This window comes from Carassius gibelio, chromosome A5 (assembly GCF_023724105.1).
Source record: "Carassius gibelio isolate Cgi1373 ecotype wild population from Czech Republic chromosome A5, carGib1.2-hapl.c, whole genome shotgun sequence".
In the NCBI taxonomy this organism is placed as follows: Eukaryota; Metazoa; Chordata; class Actinopteri; order Cypriniformes; family Cyprinidae; genus Carassius; species Carassius gibelio.
The window spans coordinates 31,611,665-31,628,855 of NC_068375.1; the positions used below are offsets into that span (position 1 = coordinate 31,611,665).

The 17,191-nt window shown below is 36.9% G+C and overlaps 1 protein-coding gene and 1 long non-coding RNA gene across 5 annotated transcripts in view; both read left to right on the plus strand.

Annotated features, from left to right (window-relative positions):
* The window catches only part of wscd2 (WSC domain containing 2), a 39,248-nt gene extending 24,504 nt beyond the window's left edge, over positions 1-14,744 (plus strand). For all 4 annotated transcript variants that reach the window (XM_052595358.1, XM_052595353.1, XM_052595363.1 and 1 more), the window contains 7 exons: positions 987-1,101; positions 4,989-5,173; positions 6,360-6,481; positions 6,570-6,744; positions 9,197-9,361; positions 9,454-9,654; positions 14,222-14,744. In XM_052595358.1, the coding sequence (XP_052451318.1) occupies positions 987-1,101; positions 4,989-5,173; positions 6,360-6,481; positions 6,570-6,744; positions 9,197-9,361; positions 9,454-9,654; positions 14,222-14,574 (1,316 nt within the window). In that variant the 3' untranslated portion in view covers positions 14,575-14,744. The remainder of the gene's footprint in view (positions 1-986; positions 1,102-4,988; positions 5,174-6,359; positions 6,482-6,569; positions 6,745-9,196; positions 9,362-9,453; positions 9,655-14,221) is intronic.
* On the plus strand, positions 9,662-12,376 carry LOC128012830 (uncharacterized). Its single transcript, XR_008183194.1, has 2 exons — positions 9,662-11,180; positions 12,148-12,376. It is a non-coding gene; the product is annotated as an uncharacterized LOC128012830 (long non-coding RNA).
* Positions 14,745-17,191: the final 2,447 nt, after the last annotated feature.

Sequence of the window (17,191 nt, forward strand, 5' to 3'; positions counted from 1 at the left end):
AAGCAGATGATGCATCAGTGCATCAGACTGTGAATGTTTTCGAGAACAAAATGCCTAGAACAACGTGACCATATCCAAACTGTTGATGTTTTATAATGTCTTATGTCACAGGCTGTTTACATATGAAATGGTGTACTACATACACCATTAAATATACTTTTAAATATACATTTAAATATACTTAATGTGACCCTGGACCACAAAACCAGTGGCAATAGCCAAAAATACATTGTATGGATCAAAGTAATTTATTTTTCTTTTATGTCAAAAATCATAAAGTAAAGATCATGTTACATTAAGATATTTTGTAAACTTCTTACTGTAATAAAATTAAACCTTTGTTTTTAATTATTATTAGTAATATGCATTGCTAGGAGCTTTTTGACAACTTTAAAGGCGATTTTCTCAATATTTCGATTTTTTTTGCCCCCTCAGATTCCAGTTTTTTAAAATAGTTGTATCTCGGCCAAATATTGTCCTATCCCAACAAACCTTATTTATTCTGCTTTCAGATTATGTATAAATCTCAGTTTTGAAAAATGTATACTTAAGACAAATATTTTGGTGTTAACTAGTGTAATAGAATAATAAACTATAACATAACATTCACAATATTTCACATTAATATATTTAGATCTATAACAATTATATGATGTTATTTTTATTAATAAAATAAAATTTTATAAATGCTTTCAGCATGTTTGAAATACCTTAAAGTGATGCAATGTGAATATTTTAACTGAACAAATAAATATGTAAACTTCCCTGGTCCAGAGGTCATAAAGCTCTTGTTGTGATTTTACTGTTTGGCCACTAGATGGTGATGTGTTTCAACTTTTAAAACTATTAAATGTGCTTTAGAGTTTTAAATGCTATTCCTTCCTTGAATTAACAGCATTTACATGTGAAGAGATTTCAAATCAGCACAGTTTTTTTTTTTTTTTTTTTTATTACCAGTAATGTTTTTAACTTCTTTCTCTTTTTAGCAAAGTACATCGGCTGTTACGTTGATGACACACAGAAACGGGCTCTTAGAGGGGTTTCCTTTTTTGACTACAAAAAAATGACTGTCTTCCGTTGCCAGGACAACTGCGCTGAGAGGTATGTCATCATTCGAAAAGTTTTATCTCCATGTACAAGAACACACACATTTGTGACTTTCTTTTTAATTGTAGGCTATGGTTTATATACTCTGCCTGATTTTTTTTGTTGAAACTTTCTTTTCTAACTGTTCCCCACAAGCAAATGATTTCAAGTTTTACTGTCTTTTTAAGTTGACATTCCATCCCCACAATGTTGGTAAAACTTACACATACATACACATTAAGTCATCATAAACATGTAATTGCTCTCTCACTAGATTCAATGACCCTTAACTGACATACACAAGCAATTTAACACTCATACTAATCTAATTCACTTTATTGTTGATTAAATGAGAGATCAGGGTCGACAGATATGCCGTTTCCTCTGATAGTCATCTGTTTCATGTTAGTAAGATTGGTGCTTTAGCTGTCTTTTTTATTATGTGTGCTTACAAATGTTAGCTCAGGGATTTAAAAAAAAAGAAGAAAAAACGCCCAAAAAACGTTTCCAAACCTGAATGACTTTCTATTTCCTTGGTATACACAAGGAGAGCTTGTTCTTTTCTGTGGAACAAGAGTGAATCAGAACTGAAACATTTAAATTCGACCAAGGGTGCATTAGCATAAACCTCATAAAAGTAAAGATGGTCAGAGTCGTACTAAGGCATGTGATAGAAACTAAAGAAACTGATTTAAATTAAAGTCATTATTAACTGAACTTTTAAATCTGATATTTTTAATGACTTGGTTGATAAGTGGTTCTCAAACTTTTTAGGCTCCAAAGCCCCCCATTTTCCAGATCAATTTGCTGTAAATTTCCACAACAAAAAAAGCTTAATTATTTAAAATTAAATGTAACTTATTTATTTTAATTAAAATTACACACACTCTACTTGTTGTGTTTTACTGGATTAAGAATATAGATATGGATATGTTTTTTTTAAGTAACTTTAAGGCTCCCTTGGAAGTTTGCTCCCCCATTGTGGGCTCTGGCAAGTGCCAGAGAATGACAAACATTCATCAATCAGACAAGATCAAGATTGACTCACTGATCCAGTTCCTGCAGTTAACTGCTCACTTGATAAACGATCAGTGAATATAGTGACTTTTATGTTTGCTTCTCACATAATGCAATAGTATGTCCTCAAACGTCATGAAATGTCTAAGTTAATCATCATTTTATTCTGTTTTTACATATTTGTTGCATTACCATTCATTGTTATTTCATGAAATAGAAGAAAAAGGGTTGAGGGAATGCTTTAAAGAAAATGTCGTGACTTACAGAATGAGTCATTTTAGAGAGAGAGTTAACACATGCAGCTCATCTGTTTGCACTCAGTGGTGTGCTCCCACTCTCAACATTCAGGAATCCTGCCTCCCATAATGAGTAAATTAGAACAAGAAGCAGCATGCATAGGGATAAGCCAGAAACTGAAGAAAGAAATCCTTATACTGTTCTCTTTTTAAAAAATCATGCATGTAAAATTGCCCTCATGCATCTTGTTTCAAAGGGCAGCTCTGTGTTATGGACACAGTTCACTGAAGTGTCTGCTTGACACAGTGATCACATTTTTAAAAAATCTGAAAATAAGAGAGGTTGAAAGGAAGGGGGGTCGAGGACTGGAGAGCACATTAACGCTCTACGTTCCAGACAGATGTTTTAGATTTAACAGCGAAACCTCAAATGAAGGCACAGTACATTTTGCCGCTGCATTTAACAAAACGCCCTGACACACTGTTTTGTGAAACTGTGACATATTAAAGTCCTGGGAAAACCTTGTCGAGAGTGCTTGGAAACTAAACTTTTCACCTTGTGCATGAGCTGAATCGAAACTGATGTCTTAAGCAAAACAGTCTATTTTGCGTCCAGCTCTGAATATGAGGAATGGAAAACTGCTGGTCAGATCAAGTGTCAGAACAATAAGACCAGTGTGGTAGGCAGAATTTTATTTTTGATCTGGCCTGACCAAAAGTAAGCATGAACTGGTAAATAACGAACAGAGTCAGACTCAATATTCAGGTCATTTCAGTCTTTTCTTTTATCCATTGAAAAACAGACCATAGAACACAGTGGAAGACACGCATAGTAAAACTACCAGATCTCTGTCATGAATGTGCCTGTTGTCAACATAACCTAATATCATTAACAATAGCCCCAATCCCTAAAGTCTGTTGCAGATCACAATAGGCCACTCAAACTATAAAGTAAGAAGCTGTGTAGATAGATCGGTCCGTGTACGTTTTCATAATTTCATTGTCCATTAAGTCTTAGAATATCAACATACAAGCGAACTATAACTATAACCTGTCCTCATACAAAACCTGAGTAGCAGTTAGAACAGAAAAATGTAATACTGCATTGTTTATCCAGAAACAGAAGCCCTTTAAAATTTAATTTCATCATTCTACAGAAAATGTTCAAAGGCACCGTATTTCCTCAAATATATTAAATATAATTTAAGTGTATAAAACTGTGTTCAAATATATTAAACAACAATTATTGAACAAATATTATATTTGTATAATCAACTGGAGGGCCCTATTCATCAAAGTGAATGTAAGGTAGGCCTATGCCCATCAGACACGTCTGCTAGCTAAACCACTGAAAAAACCACATGCTTCCTGCCTTTTACAAGATATGTATCTACATGCTCACTCATGATCACCTCAAAAGCCCTCAGTTTAAAGGAAATACATTACATTCACCCTTGAACAGCCTGTTATGAAGTAACTTGATCACGTGACAAATGTGACAGTTCATAAAACACCAGTTGAATGTAAAACTTTTCAGTTACCATCGCAGATATTTAACTACTTTAGGCTACATCATGACCCAGTGAACATATGCAGTTATGCACTTGTGTAATTCATTAATTAAAAAAAGATAATAATTATAATTGTAAAAACAATGCTTATACTAATTTATCCCTGACCTCCCATTGCTTGTAATGCGCATTTGTTCATTGTTATTGTTTAAAGTATGTATTGTCTGGTACAGTATCTGTTTTTTTTTTCTCCATTTCTGTGACCGATAGAGTTTTGGTTCCTTGCCACTGTCTTCTTTGGCTTGCTTAGTTGGGGACGCTTGGCTGATTGCACACAAACTATTGGAAGAGAGTTGAACTGGATGGTGACATCAATGAATCATCAATTAACTGACTTTAGCTGGAAAAATGACTCTCTTATTGTCTTCTTGCATCATTGGTTAACTGTTTTACTGCTTGATACTGTAAAGCTGCTTTGACACAATCAGTATTTTATAAAGCGCTATACAAATAAAGGGGACTTGACTTGTGCAGTCTATTTGTATGTAGAATATTGTTTACTATGGAATAAGCACATTTCTCTCAGTGTGTTTAAAGGGGTCATAAAAAAAATGTCTTTGTCTGTTTGCTAAATGGATGTTATAGGTCTTCTTTTGAACAATTCAGTCATACGTTTGTTTCCTTTTTATTTCTTTGCTTGTTTTTTTTTTACCCTCATATTGTGTCCAGTCATTTTGACCTGAGGAGGATTTTCAAATGTTATCACATTTAACTAAAACCTTTTACATTTATGCATTTAGCAGAAGCTTTTATCCAAAGCGACTTACAGTGCATTCAGGCTAACATTAACTGGAAGAAAAGTCTATTATACATTTTATATTATCTCTTTCTGTTTGTGCATTTTTTGTAAAAAAAAAAAAAATAAATAAATTGCATGCATTTTTGCTCATTTTGTTCATATTTTAGGCACTTCTATTAACTGTGATAGTGTGGAGAACTATCAGCGTTGGGAGCAGGATAACTAACACTTCTTCATAAGAACCATAGCTTAGTTTGTCAGATAACTGGCAATCCACTGCCCTGACATTACAATGAACGGAATGAATAATGATGTTTTCTCTCTGTCTTCTGTAATTAGGGGTTATCTCTATGCAGGTCTGGAGTTTGGAGCTGAGTGCTACTGTGGCCATAAGATCCAGGCACCCAACGTGTCAGAGAGTGAATGTAATATGGAGTGTAAAGGGGAGAAAAGTAACCTCTGTGGAGGACCTAATCGACTGTCCATATATAGACTGGAGCTGAGCCAGGAGTCAGCCCGCAGATGTATGTATCCTGACACACACATACACTTACACACATGCATCTGCAAGTTTACACTTGCATGTATCTGTCAATCTCAAAAACAGAAAGGAACACATGACTTTTTTTTTCACAGGAAATTGGGTAACACATTTTTTTATTTTGTTTGTTAATATAAACTACTTCAGCTGACATGACCTACAAATGAACAATACTTCTACAGCATTTATTAATCTTAAACTTAATTTCAAAATGTATTAATTCACTTTTAAATTAAAAGGTTGCATTTGGTTATATGTAGTCAATGTACTGTGAACTAACACGAACAAAAAATGATCAATTGTATTTTTCTTATAATTAACAAAGATTAATAAATGCTGTAAAAAAAAATATTGTCCTAATATTAACAAATTAGATCTTAATGATACGTGTTTACAGAAAGTTTTTATCTTTAAGCTGTTTTTATAATCCAAGCATGATCCAAGAGCACAGTACAGGGCAAATGGCCCGCCATCAATAAGCTCTCGTGGGAGTGATTATTTTCTTCTAGTGAAAAAACATATCCCTTTGTTTCTTTTTTCCTATCTCAGTCATTTGTGTTGATTTGTTGTAGATTTGAAAACGTTTGCCAGTATTGTTTAGCTCCTTCTCACGACATCCTTTTTTTTTTGTTTTTTTTTTGTAAACTATAAATAAATAAAAATTCCACTTCCAGGTCTTTATTGCACATACTTTACCATTTTCCTCATGCCTCTGCATCCCTTTCTTGATTAAAAAATAGCACAGGCAGAAACTTGTGACATTCCAGCCTTTTCCTGAATAAGCACTTTTCTCATGTGACAGGATGTCTGTGTGCGTAAGTAATAAACACTGCAATTGTGAACAGTAGTTGTGCAGCAACAACTTAACCTTTGATAAAAAATAAAAAAAACATTGGCAGAGCCTTATTTGTACCAAGTGCAACAAGATCCTGGGTCTTTGTTGACCTTGGATATGGTCAAGATTAAAATTTTCTATTCAAATTTTGTTCCAGAATATGTTAGCATTGGAACACATCTAACTCGGCCAAGTTTAAGAAGTGCAAAAAACATTGCTGGCCTGAGTCATTTAAAAAATATTTACAAAACAGTAGCTGGTGAGCTTTTCACAGACAAGCAACACTCCCATTTTTACCTTTTGAAAATTCATACTTATTTATTTTGCTTTTTAGATGGGAGTGCCATCTTCAAGGGATGTTTCAAGAGGCCAGATAACGTGACCCTGGCGCTTCCTGCTAGTGCTGTTATTAACAACATGTCAGTGGACAAATGTGTTGACATGTGCACAGAGAAAGTGAGTATGCATGCATGATGTGCGTCTGGTATCTCTTATTAACTGTGTTTATTGTCTGTCATATAATCTCTTCATTTGTCTGTCATAGGAATTCTCTCTGGCAGCTTTGGCTGGAGAAAAATGTCACTGTGGCTTTCCTACACCGCTCTTTACCCTGCATGACCATGAGGATGAGGAGCTGTGTCTCCAGCACTGTGCAGGAGAAGACTTCGAGAGCTGTGGAAACAGTGACTTCTTTGTAGTGTACCAGACCCAAGTGCAAGGTAATTTTAGCTTGTTTGGGCCAAAACAGTGTGCTCAGGCCAATGCACAGGCTACCCACATGCACAATATTTACTTTAGGAATACTTTCGGGCAAAAAACATGTCAGGTCACTATAAAAACATGAAATATAACCTAGGTTGAAACTTCACAGTGTTTCAAATGTTAGCTTTTGTGGCTGCTTATCACTTATGGTAAATGGAAAAATGGACTGCATTTATATAGTGCTTTCAACAGACAAAGCGCTTTACAATTTTGCCTCTCATTCACCCATTCACACACCGACTGCTGTGTCAGCCATTCAAGGCGCCATCCAGCTCGTCGGGAGCAGCTGGGGTTAGGTGTCTTGCTCAAGGGCACTTCAACACTTGGTCAGGTGGAGCCGGGGATTGAACCACCAACCTTCCGGCATGAAGACAACCTACATGAACCACTGAGCCACTACCGCCCCTGTGGAGACCTTATCAAGGTCTACACTCGTGTTTGCTAAATTTCCACTTCCTCTACACTACCTCTGAGTTTGCTTTCAAAGTAAACAGATTTTTTAATATTTTTTGCTTTGGTTTCAACACTGGTCAAAGGTATAACAAAGGAATATTTGGCACTAAATTGATACAATATATCATGCATTTACATTTATCTACCACTTAAATGCCACAACTTTCCTGCTGTGCAGGCAGAGCCTTCTTCTGAAAGAATGCAAATTTGGCCTCAAACCCACATAGAATCACTGTATAGACTTTGAGGGAGGGGGAAATGCCAGTTCTAAGTGTCATAAAAGTCCTTTGTTCAGTAGTGGTTAGTTCTCACTGCAGTTTTTACATTTGCTGCAGCTGCGTGGGTGGGTGGGTGGGTGAGTGGGTAGGGGTGGGAGGGGATATCACAGTAGTATCCTTTGATTCAGACAGTTTTATTTTACTCTGAGTTAAAACGATCAAAGCTCCCGTCAACTCCATGCTGCAATTCACTATTTCATGGAACATTTTTTTAAGCTTTACATAAATTCACACATCCCATTAGATATCTAATTTTATGCACAAATAAGTGCACAGCTATTTGCTTTTGTAACCTGCATTGTTGCATCTTTCATGACTTTCGTGGCGTTTATATAAGCCATTTTACTGCTTACATGAAAAATCTATAAAGACCAGTTACACTCACAGTGTAAATGAATTGCGTGTCTGAGATTTAAGATCAACAGAAGATAATTTATGCCATGCAGAAACTCTTACAAAGCAAAAACGAACACTCACTTTTGATAAACACGTGCTGCTGGGAATAATTAAGCAAAGCATCTTTGAAGTACAGTACTATATAGGGATTTGCCACATCACAATCTTTGATGTTAATGCAATGTAGATTTTAAGACCAAAATTAGTGAAGTTTAACACAAATAAAAAATATATAAATGATCTTTTCATAAAATATAAATTACTGTTTTAGGACTCTTATAAAATTATTTTGGGTTAAGCTTTTGGTATGTAATGATTATTTCAAAAAACTAAATAAAAAGAAAACATTTTTACTTAGAATTCTGTATACATTATTTGTGTAGATTAATAAGCACAAAGTCACAAGGACGACAAAGATTTACAGCTTTGCATGCAGCTTTACAGAAATAAGGTTGGTAAGCAAATGTATCACACTTTAACTGTTAATCAAAGTCCTTTTTTAAGACAATGTCATGTCACTCGGTGGCTATCTTTGAAACGCTTCTTAGGCATCCAAGTGCAACTCCTATCTCTTTGAATGGGGAAACATCAAATTCTCCAAAACTGTTCACTGAGCTTATGATTAAAATTCATATTTGAAATCACCAAATCTGACAACAACTGTGTCATAGTTGTTATTACTTTTGCTCAAATAGCATTATAAAAAGCTTATTTTTCAGACTAGATCAGCCAGTGCGCATGCACAGTCCTAAGCACATGTCTCAGAGCGTTGACTGTTTCTATAGCAACTGGCCGATTAGCGATTGACTCTTTCATTCAGGGCTTCCTGCGATTTAGCGGCCATATTGAGAGTTGCATTTCTCCCATTCAAAACTACTGTATACGAGTGGCATGTCTTGGGTATTCTATAGTCTTTGCTGTTAACACAATATATCTCATTTCCTCTTCAGTCTCATAGTCATCCATTATGTGGTGCATTAGGAATAGTAATCATGTACTGCTTCAAACCAAATTTGAAGTCTAAGAAAGACAACATTTGAAAAGACTGAATCAAACCTGATTGAGACATTTTACCTGTCTTTAAAGGAATGCGGATTTTCTGTGATTTGGAGATTTATTTTATTTTTGCATATGAAAACGGTCACTTACAGCATTTATGGTAACTTGTGAAAGAATGACAAATGCGCATGTGTGTGCCTGTAAGGTAGAACGTAAGAATTTTAAATAAGAAATTATTTTTTCACTATCTTCTGTTTGGTCTATGTGTTTTTCATCTCTACAGATAATCGTTGTATGGACCGGCGTTTTTTGCCCACTCGTTCCAAGCACTTAATGGCACTAGCTAGTTTTCCAGGCGCAGGAAATACATGGGCCCGTCATCTTATTGAGCTGGCTACGGGTTACTACACTGGGAGCTACTACTTTGATGGCTCACTGTACAACAAAGGTTAACTTAACTTTTTGTTCTCTATGAGGCCATCTTTTTTTCTCTTGGTTGCTGATGGTCTTTCTCTCTCTTTGATTTCTCTGCATGTGCAGGTTTTAAAGGAGAGAGAGATCACTGGCGCAGTGGTAGAACTATATGTATCAAGACCCATGAGAGCGGCAGGAAGGAGATTGAGACCTTTGACGCCAGCATTCTCATGATCCGGAATCCTTATAAAGCCCTCATGGCAGAATTTAACCGGAAATATGGTGGCCATGTTGGATTTGCCTCTCAGGCTCATTGGAGGGGGAAAGGTGAGAAATAAAAGCTTGTTCTAAAGCCTAGTGATCGCTTTACTTAGTGCACAATACACACAGCAGTACTTGCATAAATCACATAAGAAATGTTTATGTTATTGTCTCTGTTAAAGAAACAGTTTACCTGTACTCAAAAATTTAAGTTTACTGAAAATATACTCACTCTCAGGCCATCCAAGTTTGTTTCATCAGAATAGATTTAGAGAAATTTGGAGTAGCATTATATCACTTGCTAACCAGTGGATCCTCTGCAGTATATGTTTGCCGTGAGAATCAGAGTCAAAACAGCTGATCAAAACACCACAATGATTCACAAGTTATCCACATGACTCTCGTGAATTTCGTATGAAGTGAAAAGCTGCGTCTTTGTAATAAACAAATCTATCATTGAGGTGTATTAGTTTTAAATCATCACTTCTGGTCAAAATTCATAATAATGCATAATAGTTCATTATTATTATAAATTATATAACTTAATAATCATAAACGTAAGTCATAATAATGAATAATATTAATGCCATTGTTGTCCTCTCACATCCAAATATAAAACTGTTAAAACAGTCCTTGATCTGTGCATATTTTCCCTCATGATTCAGATGAGATGACTTTATCTCCGGACAATGCAATATTATGCATAGAGATACTATGTCTTATTGTATTTTTTTATTAAAAAACACACTTTGTGTTTTTTTGTTTATTAAAAAAGCTTTTCACTTCACCGTGTCCTGTGGATTACTTGTGAATCATTGTGGTGTTTTTATCAGCTGTTTGGACTCTCTTACTGATGGCACTCCCATTCACTCCAGAGGATCCATTGGTGAGCTAGTGATGTAATGCTACATTTCAAAATATTCTGTGAATTTTCTTTTCTACTGCTGCTATACAGATATTTTTTAACTATTACTATTCGTCCAGCTCCTCTTTCATTTACACACTCTGGTTTGACACATTTTTTTGTCTTGATTGAGCTCATCACAATATTATCTGTATCTTAGGTGAGACTGATAGGCTAACAGCCCAGTGTTTATAGTCAGGCTAAATGTTTAAAAGGACTTCTGTATTGTTCTTGATGTTGCCATTAGTCTGAGGGTTATATTTGCTGTACTGCAGTCAAGCGTGTGAGCTTATCAGACAGGAAAGCTGTGACTGATTTTTAACAGGTTTTTGTTTTAACAGGTTTTTGGTGTTTACATTTTGAATAATTCGCGGTTTTAACCATTAAACCAAAACACATTTTACTTGCAGTTAGTGTAATTTAGTTTTTGAGTTTATCAAAAGTTTGTAAACTATGTTATTAGTCAATATATCGATTGTGCAAAGTTGTCTTTACCACCAATGAAGTCCATTTTTAAGCAACGTTTTCCTCTTGTTCTGCTTCTTTACAATTTTTTTATTTTTTCACACGGGGAAGAGATGCTTGTGACATGTTGGTGTCTTGTTTACTGAAATGAGCATCTTTCTATTTTTGTTTCTGTGGCGAGTGGGGCGGGGCCGAGAGGCGTGGGAACGAGGAGTGAGGCCAGGTGTAGTGATTTGAGATGAGCTACACCTGAGCCCCACCGCTAGTGTCGAGTCCCACGTAGGAGATGGAAGGATATAAAACTGGAGTGACGACCGTGAAGGACGAGAGAGGACCAGGCCTGGGATATTATTTTATGTTTTGGCTTTTATTTGTGCGCGTCAGTCGCCGTGAGGGGCTGACGCGCCGTTTTGTGTTTATTTTTGAATATTAAAGTTTCATTTTGATTGTGCGCCGGTTCCCGCCTCCTTCTTCCCGATGAATATGGAGTTTTTATCATTACAGTGGTGCCGAAACCCGGGAGAAGGAGGGACGCGCTGCTGAAGATCCCTCGCTGCTGTGGTGAATCCGCGGTGCCCTCGAGCTGGCGAGGTACGTGCCGCCATTGACGCTCGAGGCGGTGGGCTGGAGCGAGTTGCCGGGGACGGGCGAGCTCGCTGCCGACCGCCCACGACAAGGAGGGGCGGCTGCCGTCCGTGAGGGAGCGGAGGAGTCGGCGCCGTTCGCCAGGGGGCCGGAGCCTGCCGCCTCCGTGATGGAATCCGGAGGGGCAGGGAACGGGGGACTCCTGCCGCTGCCCAAAATCGGAGGAGCCGTCGCCGTCCATCGGGCGGCGGAGGAGTGTCGCGCCGTCCGCCGAGGGCCGTCCAGTGCCACCGCCGGGCACCGCGGAGGAGATCACCCAGCTGGTGGAGGGCCGAGCAGCAGTGCGTCTGGGAACCGGATTTTTTTTTTTTTTCCTCTCTCCCCTCTCTCGTCCTTGTCACTCCTCCTTCCATCTCCTTTTCTCTCGCCTCGTCTGTCCTACCCCCAGGTTCCTGCAGGTCCCCGTGAGCGGTCCCCCCCGGAGGGAATGGGGGGGGGGGGAGTAGAGCACAGTCTCGAGGGTACCCCCCGGCCTGCGAGGGGCGAAGGGGGTATGTGGCGAGTGGGGCGAGGCCGAGAGGCGTGGGAACGAGGAGTGAGGCCAGGTGTAGTGATTGGAGATGAGCTACACCTGCGCCCCACCGCCGGTCTTGAGTCCCACGTAGGAGATGGAAGGATATAAAACTGGAGTGACGACCGTGAAGGACGAGAGAGGACCAGGCCTGGGACATTATTTTATGTGTTTGGCTTTTATTTGCGCGCACCAGTCGTCCGCGAGGGGCTGGTGCGCAGTTTTGTATTTATTTTCGAATATTAAAATGAATTTTGATTGTGCGCCGGTTCCCGCCTCCTTCTTCCCGATGAATATGGAGATTTGATTATTACAGTTTCGTTTAATGAAGTTGTCTGTTTAACAGATTTGAACATTTAACACTATGTTCCTGAGTTATTGTTTCACTGTTCTTGTTCCCGTGCCAACATGCCTAGTAATATCATCAGGGTTGCACATTATTTTTTCAGCCTGGTTCTCATAAGAGAACCTGGAGATTTGGTTTGGTCCTCACACTGCATATAGCGTGACCCATTAAATGCAACTATAAAAAAAATTATTAATAATAGTTATAATATTATTACATTTTATTCATTTAGTTTTTTTTTAAATAAAATAATAGTAAATAAACTAAATTATGGTGTGTAATAATATAACAACCGCACAAAGGACAGGGAATGCAGAGACCCGCACAATCAGACGGTAGTTTACACACGATTGTTTATTGCTTGTTAAAACATGACATTATCTCATAAAACAGATTACCCCCCTTTTTGGCCAAAATTGGCTCACACACACAGCGGACGAGCTCGAGTCAGGCGAGGAGGATACACAGGAAATCTTCAATTATCAGTTTATCAGTCCACCTAATCAGCTTCTCCAATCTCTGTATAATCTTAAACAGTTACATCGGTCAAGAGCTCTCCTAGCCCAAATTCTAAATTCCAATTGTTTCCTTCTCATTACAATAATATTATTAAAAATAAAAAGCAGTCATAGTATTAATAACAAATGTGTTTATTTTATAGTAAATAAACTTAAAAATAAAATGCTAATATTTAGTAATACTTTGTTTGTTTGCCTCTTTAAGAAGAATCGCTTTATGTATTCCCCAATTTAAAAAAAGTCTAAAAATAAATAAACAAACTTAATATTCAAACTTAAAATAAATAAACAAACATCATATTCAAACTTAGGTATACATGCTTCCGGATTTAGCGCTGCTGATTAAAGAGCGTCAGTGGATGAATGTCACTGTTCTGTATTGTGCTTTGAAACGGTAGGCATAGCCTAGATTTATGCTTTCAGGTTGAAAATAAAACTTGTATAGTACATTTTGTGATCTAAAATGTTAATTATGCATTAACAGCTGTCGGTAGCACTTTATTTTACAGTCCTGTTCCTCATGTACATACTATGTACTTATTATAGTTATTACAATAACTATGTAATAACTAGGTACTAACCCTGAACCTAACCCTAAACCTAACCCTACCCCATGTAGTTATCTTGTATTACCAGAACTTTCTTAGCTTAATACATTGTAAGTACACCATAAGTACATGTTAGTACACGTACTGTAAAATAAAGTGCAACCCAGCTGTCAACCATGTCAGTACACAAATGCGCTGTCAGAACATATTCATATTACGCATTTTTTATTTTGGTCGCGCATGCGGACCTGCGGACCACTTATTCCATTCTTTTTACATCCTCCAAACATCATCATTATGATAATTTAATTCAGTTTGGCGAAAGAGTCATAAGCTACAGTATTGTTTTTCTCTCCACTGATGAGAATCAGCAGAAAATGACATTATGTTACTTGATCACGAATAAGTGCGTCACTTTGAAGTATGACTGACTTCTGCTTCTTGATTTCAGAAAAGTGCTGTCACTGATTAATAATATACTTCTGCCACTATTGCCGCACTTGCAAAAACACCAAGTTGTTTTTTTTTTTTTTGTTTTTTTTTACATGCGTTTGTCTGATATGTGTGGCACATTTGTACAGTGCTGTTACACATCTGCAGATATGTGTCAAGTTTTTCCAATGCACTATGTCACAGCATGTTACTACAAGATGTTATTGTTCAAAAAGTTAAACTCTTTCATTCTCTTTCAATCAGAGTGGCCAGAGTTTGTGAAGAACTATGCTCCATGGTGGGCATCCCACACACTAGACTGGCTGAAATATGGGAAGAAAGTTCAAGTTGTACACTTTGAGGATTTAAAACGGGACCTTTTCTTTCGGTTAAAAGACATGGTCATCTTTCTGGGCCTAGAAGTCTCAGAGGACCGTCTGCTGTGTGTGGAAGGACAGAAGGATGGGAACTTCAAACGCTCAGGGCTGAGGAAGCTTGAATATGACCCTTATACTCCAGAAATGCGTGCCACCATTGACGGGCTAATTAAGACTGTGGACACGGCACTCAGAAAGAGAAACCTGCCAGCTGTACCTGAAGAGTACAGGCCCAGATGATACTGCACTCCTCACTTTGCTTATGCTTTTTTCCCACAACACACTTCCCCTCCCAGCTATACTAATTTTTCCCTAGTATATGAAATTGGTCATCATAATTTTCCTTGTTTGCTTTCAGTTTTAAGAATGGTATGTTTCACAGAAATGAACTGCTGAAAAACCCTGTGGCGAGTGGGGCGGGGCCGAGAGGCGTGGGAACGAGGAGTGAGGCCAGATGAACTACACCTGGCCTCACTCCTCGTTCCCACGCCTCTCGGCCCCGCCCCACTCGCCACAAACCCGTTTGTCCTTTCATTAATAATCTGCACTACATAGTGAGACATGGGCTTGTGCAACAATTTGGCTTGAGTTGAATCACATGGATTAATCTTCCTTAGGCACAATAGTGTGTGGTAACTACAAATTCAGTTCAGTCATTAAGAGAAATCACTCTTTTTATGAATGTGTCTATTGCCATCAAGACATCGGGGACAGCTTTTAAACACTACTGGACTCCCTTAAGCACTTCAGTCTCATTGGGAATATATGGAAAGTGATTTCATTTTTAACACCTGAACCCCTGTTAACACAAATATCTGGAAATTGCCTTATGATTTTATGATGCTTCTTAAAAACTGATCAGTGAAATAGTTATATGGACAACAAAAATCCTCAAGATATACCATGTGTATTAGATAAATGCATGGTTAACTCGAAAACACATTGTCTGGTACTTGCCTTCAGGGATTTGCAGGCAAAGTGCAGCCCTTACTGAGCTATCGATTTAAATGAAAGCAACAAAGTTCTTCTGTTTTGTGTTTAGAGTGTTTTTAAATTGAGATTGTTTCATCAAGTTAACTTGCTTTCTTACTTAGGTTTAAAGGTGTATTTGCAGTGGATGATAAAAATAAGTAATTTAATTGTGTGCTCACAAAGTAAAAGAAATGGGGGCTTCTTGTAAATTGCTTAAAATTGCATTAAATGACCCTTTACTCCTTTTCTCAATCAAATTTTTTTTTTATCTGTTAAAGGGATACTGAAGTGTACCCAAATCTGGAAATTCATTCAGTTATTAATGTTTTTGACAGACACGGTCTAAAACACTGCTTTATTTTCATTATGCATTTATTTTCATTATGCATTTATGTCCCAGGTTAAATTATGAGAGTAGTTGTGCGTACTGCGTACTGTGTGAGATGCATCCCCACAAAATCAAATAATTCCTCCCAAAATATCATTAGATGTCAGGTTTCCCTGTAAAAATGCTCAGAATTGTTATTTTAGTTTTTAGTGTTTTAATTGCAGGAGTTTTTATTCAAAACTGCAAATCAGCTTTATAATATATAAAAAAATCTTGACGGGGTGAAAGCAAATGTGAAGCAATTTGCAAAAGAGACAAAAACACCTTGTGGGTAAATTTCTGCTTGACAGCTAGAGACCTAACAAATAACATTCAATATATGTAAATACACATATATATTTTTGTAATGCTCACAAGGAGAATGACTTTAAAAGACAAAGTGTCACCTATATTTTTGAAAAGGCTTTTAAATTTGAGCATTACATGCTATTCGTTTGGAAAAGGAGCAAAACTGTAGTGTCTTTCTGAATGCATTTTGTATGGAGTGAATGTACAGAGTTTCTACCAAATAATTACGGAAATCAGAGAGTAATTGCCAGCAATGCAAAGGAAATTAAATGATTGCAACAAGATTTTTATTATAATTGTAAGCTGAGAGTGTGAATATGAGCAAAAGTTTTGCACTTGTTTGGATGATGTGTCTGATGTCCTGACCAATAAATTATAAAGCACCAAATTCTCAGAGGCCCAACGTTCATTTATGCACTTAATTGCATAGTTGTATATGTATTTATGTATTTATTAATGCATTTGGTCAAATTGTTGATGAAGCAGTTTACATGAAAAATGATTTGGGTCTGCCAATCTGTCCAACCAATGGCAGAAGTGTGAATTGTTGGAAACCAAAACCAAAACATTATTTATGCAGTTTTTTTAGGGTAAAATCTCTTTTTAAATCTCTCTTTACAGCTCTATTTACATTGCATTTTAAATGCTGGTTATTTTGCAAGTTCCTATAGTCAGATTTAATGGGTAAAAGCTCAGGAAATAGCACAAAGAAACCAGTTTCCAGGATGCAATGTCTTTCTGAGGACAAACATTCTTTCAGAAACACTGCTCCAAATCATAAATTTTAAAGGATTTATTTCCAAACTCTTGTCAGTCTGTTTTACTCAGCAGTTATAAAATGAACCACTGCTGTACACTAAATGGTCAAAAGACTGTTTTGTGGATCTTTTTGAACGGTTGTTTGTCAAAATGACACAGGAAATACATGCCAACGGAACTAGGTTTTAAACTATTGGCTTTGATTTTGACTTTTTTTTTCATGTTTTTTTTTTCTTTTTCTTTTTTTTTTTTTTGTATGAAAATGAAGATCAGTTCTATAAATCTATGAATACTAAATAAAGTGTAAATTACTAAATATATGATGCATGGATATTTCTGTAATGCTTATAAAGCAGGAATTATTTAAAGATAGGAAGTAATTATTGAAAGATAAGGAAGTATAAAATAATGTTTACCATTTAAAAAAATGAATAATGCTGAATTGTCTTT